The sequence below is a fragment of the Myxocyprinus asiaticus genome, chromosome 30 (assembly GCF_019703515.2).
Source record: "Myxocyprinus asiaticus isolate MX2 ecotype Aquarium Trade chromosome 30, UBuf_Myxa_2, whole genome shotgun sequence".
Lineage (NCBI taxonomy): Eukaryota > Metazoa > Chordata > Actinopteri > Cypriniformes > Catostomidae > Myxocyprinus > Myxocyprinus asiaticus.
Window position 1 is genome coordinate 2,722,776 of NC_059373.1, and position 14,018 is coordinate 2,736,793.

General features: G+C 39.8%; 1 protein-coding gene across 2 annotated transcripts in view; it reads left to right on the top strand.

The window, feature by feature from the left end:
- The window catches only part of LOC127420660 (DENN domain-containing protein 3-like), a 44,842-nt gene that overhangs the window by 5,355 nt on the left and 25,469 nt on the right, over window positions 1-14,018 (top strand). For both annotated transcript variants that reach the window (XR_007893845.1, XM_051663083.1), the window contains exons 4-10: window positions 11-126; window positions 632-759; window positions 852-963; window positions 6,878-6,997; window positions 7,134-7,352; window positions 8,033-8,148; window positions 13,666-13,821. Coding sequence is in view for 1 of the 2 variants with exons in the window: in XM_051663083.1 (XP_051519043.1) it covers window positions 11-126; window positions 632-759; window positions 852-963; window positions 6,878-6,997; window positions 7,134-7,352; window positions 8,033-8,148; window positions 13,666-13,821 (967 nt within the window). In the remaining variant the exon portion in view is untranslated. The remainder of the gene's footprint in view (window positions 1-10; window positions 127-631; window positions 760-851; window positions 964-6,877; window positions 6,998-7,133; window positions 7,353-8,032; window positions 8,149-13,665; window positions 13,822-14,018) is intronic.

Genomic DNA, 14,018 nt, shown 5'->3' on the forward strand with positions numbered 1-14,018 from the left:
CATTTGCCAGATGGTTTGAGAATAACCAATGAGAGCAAAGAAGACTCTTATCACTTCCTGGTTTTTACGGATGTGTTTGGGAACCAAACACACGGTGTGGTGGCTCAGTACTGCAAGTCCATTCAGGTTGGGTATCATCCTTTACTTTTGTTTATCTGGCTTTTTTTTTTTTTTTTTTACAAAAAACCTTAAGTTCTGGCAAACTAGCTGCAAATTTGCCACTCATTATTTTCTCATGCTAATGAGCTTGTGATTTTGTGAAGTTTGCAGCTCTTCACCGGGAGTGGTGAATTTAGAGCAAACCTTTCGCAACGATGGACAATTTGCCTCAAGTTTGCAAATTTGCCATGAACTCTCGATTTGGGAATGGTTGACCTAAAATGTCAATTAAATTATCATTTACTCAATGTTTGTCATACGTTTGGATGATAATCACATTTGGTGAGAACGGGCCCTAAGATTTTCTTTTTGTGTTCCATAAAAGAAAGAAAGTTGTATTGGTGTGGAATGACAGGATTCAATAGTGATGGAATGATGAACTATTTCTTGAAATTTCCTTTTAAAAGTGTTTCCAAAATATACCTTTTATATTGGTGCTAATTAATTTGTCATGCTCTTTGTTTTGTTGCAGTACCAAGATAATGTGATCCATCAAAACAGCCATCAGTCATTCAAACCACAGCGTTTGTACACAACATACAGCATATGTGTTATCTCCAAATACCCGTATTATAACGCTCTCAGAGACTGCCTGTCCTGGTAAGACCCCACTTTGTTTGAAAATACCTATTTATGTCATTTTAAATGAAGTGTTGTTGTAACCTCTCTTCTGCACACTCTGCACATCTTAGTGTCTTGCTCCAGTTGAAGACCGGCCGCATATCTGAATTTGAAGAACAGGTGAAGGAATTCTCCGCCAAGCTGGCACTGGTGCCTATCCCTCCCCCCGGACCAATGCATGTGGTAAGTATCTTTCTACTCTGATCATCGTAGTAGTGGTGTAGTGTGCCACAGTGGATTGAGATCTGGCCTGAAAGGTTGTAGGTTAGAACTATAGGTCGACCGATAGTGGATTTTGCAGAGACCGATAGATAACTGAGGTGGTGGGAAAGGCCAAGAGTTTTTAAAATTGATCTATAGAAAAAATATTATTCTTACCTTGCTATGACAGGCATAGACAAAGGGTTCTAAATGAATAAAGTCCCAGATGCAGTTTCATCCAAAGTCCCAAAAGTAGCCAGAAAAAAATTACTATTTGGTGCATAACACGGGACTTAAGTTTAAACAAACCCAAAACACACCACATCATTAAGAAATGATGTAATGATGAAAAAAACCTATTGTCAACTATCGCCATAGATTTCCGATGATAACGATAGTTTCAAAAATCAACTACAGTATCGTTATATTGGTCTTCCTCTAGTTAGAACCCAACATGGTGTGACCCATGAACAATCACCATTGTACCCTTTAACATGACCATTAATTCCAGATTACTCTAGGATATTGTCCCTGTAAAGGCAACAAACACCAACTTCAAATGGTTGTTGGTTTGCAAAGTGTGGTTATGGAGAGCATATTCGAAAGTGTCTGGAAAACTGCACTCAGGTGTTGCTGAGCAAGCCATTAAATCAATGCATTTACAAATGAAAACCTGCTAATGTGGATGTGACCTTAGATTGTTTGAAATGTTGATTTGTTGGGGAAGTGTGAAGGCGCCATTTAAACTAAATGCTTTTTTGCATCTATCCGCACCGTTTTTACAATAGTTTTTCTATGTAAACATGCCATAGATGAACATCTTTAACCGCTGCTTTAGCAGGTTTTTCATCAACAACTTTTTTGCTGCAAGAATGCGTTCCGCCTGAATAGACCCTTATTAAGGCCGTGTTCACACTAATGCGTTCTCATTTGATAATTTTCCAAAGTATGCAGTATTAAGGCCTTTTCACACCAGAGGCAATGCAATTATGCGAAGCGATCATTTACATATAAGAATTTTTTTTTTTTTCAGAGAATGAGAATGAGCTTTATTGCCAAATATGCTTACACATACAAGGAACTGGTCTTGGTGACAGAAGCTTCCAGTGCACAAACAATACAAAAACAAGACGGAGATAATACAAATAAAAAGCTAATAGAATATATAAGTATATATAGAAATACACAATAAGACAAAAAATTTATTTATACGTATGTACAAATGCAAATCTGTTATATACAGATAGTGTAAGGGAATGTAATTGCAGAAGAGGTAGGATATGTTGGATAAATATAAATAGACTAAGCTGTGTATTGCACATAATTATTGCTCAGTGAGGCAGTTTTAACTGTTTATGAGATTGATATCCTGAGGGAAAAAACTGTTCTTGTGCCTGACTGTTCTGGTGCTCAGTGCTCCCTAGTGCCGGCCAGAAGGCAACAGTTCAGAAGGTAGTGGGCTGGGCCAGTGGGGTTCAGAGTGATTTTTCCAGCCCTTTTCCTCCTCTGGAAGTGTACGGTCCTTGAAGGGAGGGCAGGTGGCAACCAATAATCCTCTCAGCTGTCCGAACTGTCCTTTGTATTCTTCTGATATCTGATTTCATAGCTGCACCAAACCAGACAGTTACTGAAGTGCAGAGGGCAGACTCAGTGACTGCTGAGTAGACCTGTATCAGCAGCGCCTGTGGCAGGTTGAACTTCCTCAACTGGCAATGGAAGTACAACCTCTGCTGGGCCTTTTTCACAATGGAGTCAATGTGGGTCTCCCACTTCAGGTGCTATGAGATGGTAGAGCCATGGATCCTGAACGACTCCACTGCTGCCACAGTGCTGTTCAGAATGGTGAGTGGGTTCAGTGTTTCTGTTCTTCCTAAAGTCCACAATCATCTCCACTTTTTTGAGCATGTTCAGCGCCAGGTTGTTTTGAATGCACCAGACAGCCAAATGTTCAACCTGTCTTCTGTATGCAGACTCATCGTCATCCTGGATGAGGCCGATGACAGTGGTGTCATCTGCTAACTTCAGGAGCTTGACAGAGGGGTCCTTGGCTGTGCAGTAATTTGTGTACAGGGGGAAGAGTAGTGGGGAGAACACACATTCCTGAGGGATACCAGTGCTGATCATATGGATGTTGGAATTGAATTTCTCCAGTCTCACTAACTGCTGCCTCTCTGTCAGAAAGCTGGTGATCCACTGACAGATAGAGTTGGGAACAGAGAGTTAGTTTAATTTAGTCTGAAGAATAGCTGGGATGATGGTGTTGAAAGCCGAACTGAAGTCCATAAAAAGGATCCTTGCATATGTCCCTGGTCTGTCCAGATGTTGCAGGATATGATGCAATCCCATGTTGACTGCATCAGCCACAGACCTGTTTGCTCGATAACCAAATTAAAGGAGATCCGGAAAGGGTCCAGTGATGTCCTTCAGGTGGTCCAACACCAGTCTCTCAAATGACTTCATGACCACAGACATCAGAGTGACTGGTACTTAGTCATTAAGTCCTGTGATTTTGGGTTTCTTTGGGACAGGGATGATGGTGGAGCATTTGAAGCAGCAGGGAACTTCATACTGCTCCAGTGATCTGGTGAAGATCTGTGTGAAGATGGGGGTCACCTGGTCAGCACAGGAAATTAGACAAGTGGGTGAAACACCATCTGGGCCTTGTGCTTTCCTTGTCTTTTGTTTCCGTAAGTCCCGGCACACGATCTCAAGTGCATTTCACAGATTTTAAGTGCAGGTTGAGTAGCAGGAGGGGAAGGAGGGGGGTTGCAGGAGGTGTTGGTGTTTGTATGACGTGAAGGTCAGAGCGGGTGTAGGGTGTGAAACTGGGCTTTTCAAATCTACAGTAAAACACATTCAAGTCTTCAGCCAGTTGTTAGTTCCCTACAGTGTTGCTGGATGATGTCTTGTAGTTAGTAATGTCTTTCAGGCCTCTCCACACTGATGCAGGGTCATTAGCTAAAAACTTGTTTTTCAGCTTCTCAGAGTAGCTTCTTTTAGTCACTCTAATCTCTTTTGTCAGTTTGTTTCTGGCCTGATTGTACAAGATTTTATCCACACTTCTGTAAGCATCCTCTTTGGCCTGATGAAGCTGCCTGTGTTTTGCTGTAAACCATGGTTTGTCATTGTTATTAAAAATTTGTATTGATTCCATTCACAAAATAAATAAACATAACAGAAAATACAGAATCAAATGATATACATTAAGCCCCTCCCCCGAACATCCCCCCCACCTGACACAAACACGCACTCTAGTGGTCATAATTAATTAGAACATTAAAAAAAATAACAGTTTACTTTCACAAAACAATAAGAATGCACATACACATTATGGTTTGTCATTGTTGAACGTTAAATAAATCCTAGTAGGAATGCACATATCCTCACAGAAACTGATATGTGATGTCACAGTATCTGTGAGCTCATCCAGATTGGTGTCTGCATCTTCAAAAACACTCCAATCAGTGCAGTCAAAACAGGCTTGTAGTTCCAGCTCTGCTTTGTTGGTCCATCTTTTTACAGTCTTTACTACAGGTTTAGCTGATTTAAGTTTCTGCCTGTAGGTCAGAAGAAGATTAACCAGACAGTGATCAGAACAGTCTCAAAACTGCTCTAGGGACAGAGCAATATGCATCCTTTAATGTTGTGTAGCAGTGATCCAGTATATTTCTGTCTCTGGTGGGGCAAGTAAAGTGCTGTCTGTATTTTTATCAGTTCGCAGGTGAGGTTGGCTCTGTTAATTGTTGAGAATAATAAGTGAGTCCGGATATTGTTGTTCCGTGTCTGTGATCTGATCAGCCAGCTGTTGCATCGCTGTGATCACACACACGCTTGTGGAGGAATGTAAACACTCACCAGAATAAACGAGGAAAACTCCTGTGGCGAGTAGAAAGGCTTACGGTTGATGAGTGCTTCCAAATTAGGACAGCACATCTTCTTTAATGTTTTTACATCTACAACTTTCATTGATATAAAAGCATGTTCCACCACCTCTCATTTTCCCCGTTAACTCTGTGTTGGGGCGTGACTGAGCGATGTCTGTGGAGAGCAAGGCCGAGAGAGTGAGTGCGGTAAGGGTTGGCACCTGTGGGAAATCACCTCTAACAGCTGTTTTGTGTTTGTAGTGAGAGTGGAGAGTGATTCACAGGGCGATCCAGACCTCCAGAGGGGAGAGAGAGAGCAAAGCCTGCACTCGTGTGTGTGTGTGTGTGTGTGGGCATCATTTACGTGTACAAAAAAAACCATTAAGAGTGAGTGAAAATAAAGATACCTTTTTAGTTTGATTCTCCCGCTTCCTTGTCACACTCCGCAATGCGATCCGCTCTGAACAGCTGAAAGCCTGGCAGATGTAATGCGCTCTCCGGAATGGCTTCACTCAGCCAGGTTTCTCTGAAGCGCAAGGCAGCAGAGTTTGAAAAGGCATTGTTTGTACGGGTGAGGAGATGTAGTTCGTCAGTTTTGTTAGGAAGAGAGAGGAGATTCGCTAGATGAATACTCTGCGGTGCTGTTCGAAAGTTGCGCTGATGGAGCTTGACCAGCATGCCGGCTCGCTTCCCTCGCTTGCGTCTCATTGCGCGCTTGAACAACACAGCTGCGCCTCAGACTTAAATGTCCAGCAAAACATTCGAATAGTCAAAATCATGTGCTGCCGAATGTTCAGCAGTTCATCCTGGGTAAAACTGATTGGGAAAAAATTACTAAACACAGGACAAACATACAAAAACAACAAAAGAATTGGAGAGCTCCACACAAGGCTGCCATCCACGGCACCATCATGAAATGCTTAAGGCATTTGATGCAAATAAAATGCACATCCTCACTGCTGGTTCAAGATTTCCTCGACTCCCTTCAAAACGGCTTACTGTGCTTTAGCACCACTCAGTTGTGCTTGTTTTTGTAACTGCAGCAGCTCCTAACGCGTGATCCAAAGCTCATATTTTATTGGTCAGGGCATTTCATCGCCCAGTGAAGAAAATAAATCGACACACCGTATTAAAAAAAAAAAATAACTCACTTTTTTGCCTTGTGATTGTTCACTCCAGGTGTGAATGGCTTCATTGGAATCCATTGTTTCAATTTAAAATGTTAATCATAGCAAGTTTTGTGTGCAAAAGCCTTTTAGAGTGTTGTTTCGCAAGGTCTCAATTTTTGTTGGAAAATGTCCCTGTGTAAATAAAGGCTTTGGTATGCTTCGTTTTTCCGCATGCCGTTCCGTCTCGCACACGGTCAAGCGCTCAGTGTTTCAAAGTATACTCTTTTGACTGTGAGCGAAAACATACACATTTGACACGTGCATTTGGACTACTTTGTGATACTTGACAATGGCATGGGCATGCACTGAGGACACGATCAGATGAGGACTGTCCGCGTGTTGAGAAACTGGGTCGATGATGAACTTTGGGTCACATGTATTGTGTGCGAGATGAAATGGAATGTGGAATACTGATGTATACCTTGGCCTTGAGTGGAAATTTATGCATTTTCAAACGAAAACGCATGACTGTGGATGTGGCTTTAGTGTGCTCAGTTACATAAATGCAAAGGCTTCTAGCTTCGTTAGGTCGATTTCACATGCCATTGTTTTCTGAAATGTGTCTGAACACAATTCATACTTCAGTGCAAGAACTCATTGCATCTTAGTGTTGTCACAAGGGTTGCTATAGCAGGCATTAGCGTAAACTGTTGTCTTCTACAGTCAGTTTTCTCTTTCAGGTTAATTACTGTCAGAAACGGATCTTGCTGAGAGAGTTAAGTTAGCTAAACTTTTGACATACTATATTTATAGCTAGCTACCAGAGTGATCACATATCAGGTACCGTTTGTCTTTCTGTAGAAATGAATGATGTGCTGTCTTCATTGTTGGTCTTTGTGGCCGGTATTTACTGTCTTTTTGCAGGTGTTTAATCTTAAACCCCTTCAGATTGAACTTCCCGCCAGAGTGGAAGCAGATCAGCCCGTGGTGGACCTCAATCTTCACCTTCCCTTCCTATGTTTCAAACCCAAACAGATCCTGCAGGTCAGTTGGACATTCCCAGCACTCCTGTATTTGTTATGATGCCAGTGCACTGTTGTACATATCTGGAAATCGTACAGGCACAGGTTTGTAGTCAGTTTGTTTGTTGAAACTTTTTCACCCCTTGTGTTCCACTCAGATCATCAGCAGTATCTTGATGGAGCAGAGAATTGTGTTTCTGTCCACTGATTGGGCCAAGCTAACACTAGTGGCCGAATGCTTCATGATCTTCATTCATCCATTGTGCTGGCAGCATCCGTTTGTACCCGTCCTGTCTCGCCAAATGCTGGACTTCATCATGGCACCGACGGCCTACCTGATGGGTTGCCACACCTATCACTTTGAAGAAGTGGCCGAGGTATGGACAAACTTCATATCTTGAAGTTTTAGGACGTTTTCACACTTGGTTAGATTGCTTGGTCCAAACCAGAGTTTGATTCACGCTGGATTATTCAAAGGGAGGAACCCAAATGATGATTACAACAAATTTTACATCATCATTGGCAGTTCACTTCTGCAAATTAGCCCAGATTGCTTTCATAACAATTGCGAACCATACTGGAGTCCACAGGAACCATACCCAAGGCTCTTGTTTTCAAATGGCTCAGTTGCGACATACTGCACATTGGAGTTAGAAAAAAACAGCTTTCACACCAACTAAACAAGCCAAACTCCTGACGTCGACTTTGGACTATGGTTCTAATTTGAGGACAGCCTAATTTTTTTAGTTGCCCATTGTAATTGAAGATGTTTTTAAGTGACATCCCAGTTGAAAAGAGCAGCATTGTTGGGTTTTAGATGTTGGTGTGATTGTGTCTAGCTTAACCAGCAAGCCTGCCTTAGTCAGCTAGCTTCCAACATTGCCATGCTGGTCCATTAGCAGAAATTCAGTGGAGAATGTTTTAGGGTCACCTGGAGAATACTCCAACTGAAGCTTTTGTTGGTTCATCTGCAGAGCCGTTAAACGAATATCAGTTGTGAAGTTGTCATTGTCGATGTCCGGCTTGTTGCGTGGTTTATGACTGTGTCTTTTCACAGGAGATGGAAGATCTGGTTCTTATAGACATTGATCAAGGAACTGTGTCGTCTTCAAGTTCAGATACGCTGAAGCTTCCAGAGGTCCCACTTACAGCTAAAGATTTGTTTATATACCGGTAAGAGAGAAAACAGTCCTGTTTCACTTTTCATGGCATTTAATGGTGAAATGTGTCATTTCTGCTCCATTAGCTCCACCAAACAGAATTGTAGAGATAAATGAATTTTACTTGCTTGCTTCGGGATGAAGTTACATGCCAAAAAGTTTAATATATTAGAGTTAGGGCAGGGGTTTTCAAACTGGGGTCTGGGGACCCTCGGGGGGCTGCGAAGAGGTGACAAAATGTTCATAAATGTAAAAAAGTTAAAAATTATATTTACAGAATTTGATGTTTATTATTGCAATTTCAGCTTAACCTAAATATTTTTCTTAAGGTTTATAGATGTAATGTTACTCAGTTATTGGGTAGGGGGAAAAATACACTGTCAATGTACTAAAAAGTAGGCTAAATATTGCACCGATATGCAGTTACAACAGCAACAGTTTTGGCTGATACAATACCAATTTTAACAAAAAACTATAGGCTGTTGCTGATATTTTGCCACTTACTTGCCTTATTTTTTCATCAGACCATTTTTTTTTGCTTAGGAATTATTCTTTAAAAAGTATAGAGAGGCACAAATGCTATTTTATTGTTCTAAATATAAATAATTTCTATTGAACGTGGATTGAACAGATGAATGGCCAAAATTATAAAAGAGCCACAGTAAAAGATTAATAAAAAAAAGATATAAAAGGTTATTTTTCACTTCTAAAACATTTTTGCACTTCTGATTTTGTAGTTCTAAACAATAGAACTCCCATTTTATATGCTGTGAAAGAACATCCATATTATGAATTATTATATTTGACATGCTTTAGTTTAGTAAATTACTTTAGTAATATTGACATGCTTTACTTTTACATTTAAGTTATTATAAACTTAATACAACACAATACATTTAATTAACTAATTAATTATGAATAAAACATAATTTTTTCATATTGAAAAGAAAAAACAATGGTTGAAATTGGTGGTTTATATCAGTGGCAGAGTTGAAGTCTTGATCTTGTGGTCTTGGTCTGGGTCTCAACACTTAAAGTCCTGGTCTGGATCTGGGTCTTAGCTTATGGTCTTAGTCAAGACCGCGGTGTATTACCAATGCACTAAATGTGATAATTATTTCAACCACTGGTGTGGCATCTTCACCATTACTGAGAATTTGCAAGTACTTCTGCCTCTGTGTCATCATGCATGCTTCGACAAGCTTTGTCTCGCTCATCGCATGAATGTAAGTGCAAGAACTATGGTCTAAAAACACAAAGCAATCATTAGTGATTTATGGTTATAACTGCTGTGTAGAAGCCATGACTTTACTTGCAGTAGCCGCAGGACCCAATAAGCTTGTTACGTTGCAGGAGTTGTAAGCGGGAGTGGCCGGTATTCTAATGAGTTGTTGGCAGGAGCCAGGCTGCACGATTATGACTAAAACCATAATTGAAGATTATTTCCCTTGATATTGTAATCGCTATTAATAATATTGATTAATATAAATGTATTGCGTGCCATATTATTTATGTACAGGTTGAAGTCAGAAGTTTTTTAACCACTCCACAGATTTCATATTAGCAAACTACAGTTTTGGCAAGTCGTTTAGGACATCTACTTTATGCATGACATGAGTAATTTTTCCAGCAATTGTTTACAGACTGATTGTTTCACTTTTAATTGACTATATCACAATTCCAGTTGGTCAGAAGTTTATATTCACTAAGTTAACTGTGCCTTTAAGCAGCTTGGAAAATTCCAGAAAATGATGTCAAGCCTTTTGGTAATTAGCTTCTGATAGGTAATTGGAGTCAATTGGAGGTGTACCTGTGGATGTATTTTAAGGCTTATCTTTAAACTCAGTGCCGCTTTGCTTGACATCATGGGAAAATCAGAAGCAATCAGCCAAGATCTCAGAATTTTTTTTTTTGGACCTCATCAAGTCATCCTTGGAAATTAATTTCCAAATGCCTGAAGCTACCACGTTTATCTGTACAAACAATAGTACGCAAGCATAAACACCATGGGACCACGCAGCCATCATACCACTCAGGAAGGAGACACATTCTGTCTCCTAGAGATGAATGTAGTGTGGTGCGAAAAGTGGAAATCAATCCCAGAACAACAGCAAAGGACCTTGTGAAGATGCTGGAGGAAACAGGTAGACAAGTATCTATATCCACAGCTAAATGAGTCCTATATCAACATAACCTGAAATTCTGCTCGGCAAGGAAGAAGCCACTGCTCCAAAACCACCATAAAAAAGCCAGATTACAGTCTGCAAGTGCACATGGGGACAAAGATCTTACTTTTTGGAGAAATGTCCTCTGGTCTGATGAAATACAAATTTAACTGTTTGGCCATAATGACCATCATTATGTTTGGAGGAAAAAGGGAGAGTCTTGCAAGCCGAAGAACACCATCCAAACCGTGAAGCATGGGGGTGGCAGCATCATGTTGTGGGGGTGCTTTGCTGCAGGAGGGACTGGTGCACTTCACAAAATAGATGGCATCACGAGGAAGGAAAATTATGTGGATATATTGAAGCAACATCTCAAGACATCAGCCAGGAAGTTAAAGCTCAGTCGCAAATGGGTCTTCCAAATGGACAATGACCCCAAGCATACCTCCAAAGTTGTGGCAAAATGGCTAAAGGAAAACAAAATCAAGGTATTGGAGTGTCCATCACAAAGCCCTGACTTCAGTCCGATAGAAAATTTGTGGGCAGAACTGAAAAAGCGTGTGCGAACAAGGAGGTCTACAAACCTGACTCAGTTACACCAGTTCTGTCTGGAGGAATGGGACAAAATTCCAGCAACTTATTGTGAGAAGCTTGTGGAAGGATACCCAAAACATTTGACCCAAGTTAAATAATTTAAAGGCAATGCTACAAAATACTGAAAAAATGTTTGTAAACTTCTGACCCACTGGGAATGTGATGAAAGAAATAAAAGCTGAAATAAATCATTCTCTCTACTATTATTCTGACATTTCATTTTCTTAAAATAAAGTAGTGATCCTAACTGACCTAAGACAGGGAAAGTTTTCTATGATTAAATGTCAAGAATTGTGAAAAACTGAGTTTAAATGTATTTGGCTAAGATGTATGTAAACTTCTGACTTCAACTGTAGCTCCACATCCCGAAAAAGCTGAGAACTGTGTTCATGAATTAGTTCATTGCTGTTCTGTGCATCAGTAAGTACATCAAGACAGTGATTAATTGGTCAACTTCACATTGTTCCTCTTAGCAGCATGAAAAGCAACTGTTATTAAAATTGTGATTTAAATGCAGAAAGCGAGCAAAGAACACTCCCTTTATAATCACTGAAGCTGTCAATCACTTCAGTTCAGCATGAATGAACTCAATGACTGAGTGCTGCGCTCTCGCCAAAACTCCCATCATAATCAATGAAGCTGTCTACACTGCATGATAAATATCTTATTTGCATTCTTTCTACACCTTGTTGTTTATAATGAGATAATTTGTGAGAGTGCTGCAGCAGAACTCAGTCTGTGAGCGCGCTCTGAGCCAGTGACTTAAACACCTTGTGTTCATGTGCTCAACAGATGTGTGTGATGTTGAAAAATAAACATTGTTATTTTGTTATATTAATAATGCATATGAAACACAATTCTCAGTTACCCATGGTTTCAGGAAGTCCGTTAATGAATTCTTTCAATCATTGCAACTGTTTTACATCAGCACAGAGTTGTTTTAATAGTTACATTTTTCAACAATACTTTTCAATTAAGTTTCCATCTCTTAATTTAACTTTTGATTAGGAAAGATGAATTTGGCATTTATTATTAACATGTCAAGCAGCCATCTGTGTTTTGAGAGTTTGTTTATGATGCTAAAAATCTTGAAGAAACATTTCATAATTATGAACCAATCCTAAAGGAATCAGATAAGTATCCATTAAGATCCTGTTGGATAGACTGAAATTGTATTATTTCATTAACAATCTATTAGCATTCCTTTAGGGTTTTTTTTTTTTCCTCTTCTTTTTAAAAATGATGCCTGCAATAAAGAGCTATATATGACACTTTTTTCACTTTTATCAGCTTTGTGACACTGGGGGTGTTGTGGTGGGAGAATAAAAGGAATGGGTTTACATGTAGTGAAAATCAGACCAATGCCATGCTACTATGGTGGACAGACTAGGAGCTACATCATCTTGACTGTCTAACCAATTCACTTCACTTTAGTTGTATTATTCATATAGCTAGGCATTTGGGTTACGAAGGCATCTTGTGAAGCTGGACTGTTTTTCTATGTAGCTGTCTGGAAAATGTCAGAGCCTGCTGTGGTAGAATTTGCATTTTTAACTTTAAAGAAGATTCTTCAAATATAAATTTCATATTCTTGGTTCATAAAAATGTACTGCCTGGTTTTTGGACCGACAGGTCTCGGTCTGGGTCTTAGGGGGTCTGGTATTGGTCTGGGTCTGAGTCTTGGAGGGTCTGGTCTTGACTATACCTCTGATCAATGGTCATAGCAGATGGTTTTAATTTAGTCAATACATTTTAGTAGTTTCTTTTGGCTTTACTACAGCAACAATATAAAAGCGAATTATTTACATTGTCTTCAAAATATCACACTTAAGATTTTCTCTTCTTAATACATAAAAAAAAAAAACATTGCGACCTTTATATAGTTTAGGAGGGGGTCCCTCGCAAAGTGATTGTCATATTTGGGGGTCCTTGGCATCAAAAAGACCCCGTTTCCACCTGGTATTCAGATGTGTCTCAGGTGATCCGATCATATGTGGTCAGGCGAAACACATCACTGTTTGCACCTAGTCGCTTAAATGCATATCCGGTGACCACTTGTGATCGGATTTGGAGGAGACGGACCCTGTTTCATGACAACATACATCAATCACTATGTCAGTGTGTTACTGCATGATTTAGTGAATTGCCTACATTAACCTGAGCTGCAGATGTCTGCTTCTCATAAGTGTCTGTGCATGTTGATATCAGACACACTGAAGATGATCCATGAAGTTCTCATGCTTGTGTGTACAGTATATCTGTTTTTTCATATCCGGCAAAGTTTACACTCTTGTTTTAGTACAACGGTTGATTGATAGGTGAGGGGTGGCGCTTCACTGCTGCCAGGACGCATTGAGGACAGATTAGCATTTACACCTCAAATTTTTTTTTTAGGACACATTCGTATGTGGTTTCCGATCACAAAACGTTTTAGACCCCGTTTAGACCTGTATTTAGTGCTGACCACATGTGATTGGATCACTAAAAATGCATCTTAATACCAGGTGGAAACAAGGTCAAAGTTAGAAAACGCCTGGGTTAGGGGTTTTAAAAATATCGTCATGCTGCAAACTAAGAGTCAAACAAAACAAAAAAAGCCAAAAGAAACAGTTTAATTAATTCCTAACAGCGTTGTTCAAAACAAATGCATATCTGCAGTGGTGAGATTATTATACTTTATTTTTTAATTCAATCAGAGGAGTTTTTGAGTTGTTGCATCATCAGTTCTGTCATCCCGCAGTGGTTAGCAGGTTTTGTGCATGTTTCTACAGAGCAAAGGAACTTCAGCTTCACTACGACCTGGATCTGTGTCACCTCGGCACATGTACTAATCTCAATGAGCTGCGCACTCACAGGAGACGGTGGCAGCACAAAGTCAACACTATGATCCTGAACGTCACCATGGAGCTCATCGTCAACATCTTTAGGTCTGGATTCGGCCATGTCATATCTACAACATTTTTAGCATTGTATTTTTAATGTTCATTTTTCCAACTTCTCTTTGGCCTTAGAATTACAGAATTACAAAAAAAGTGAACATTTCAACTAAAAATGTGACCTTTTCTGCCACCATTTGATAGAATCAAATTCAATTGAAAACACAACACAAAATGTCATAAATAAT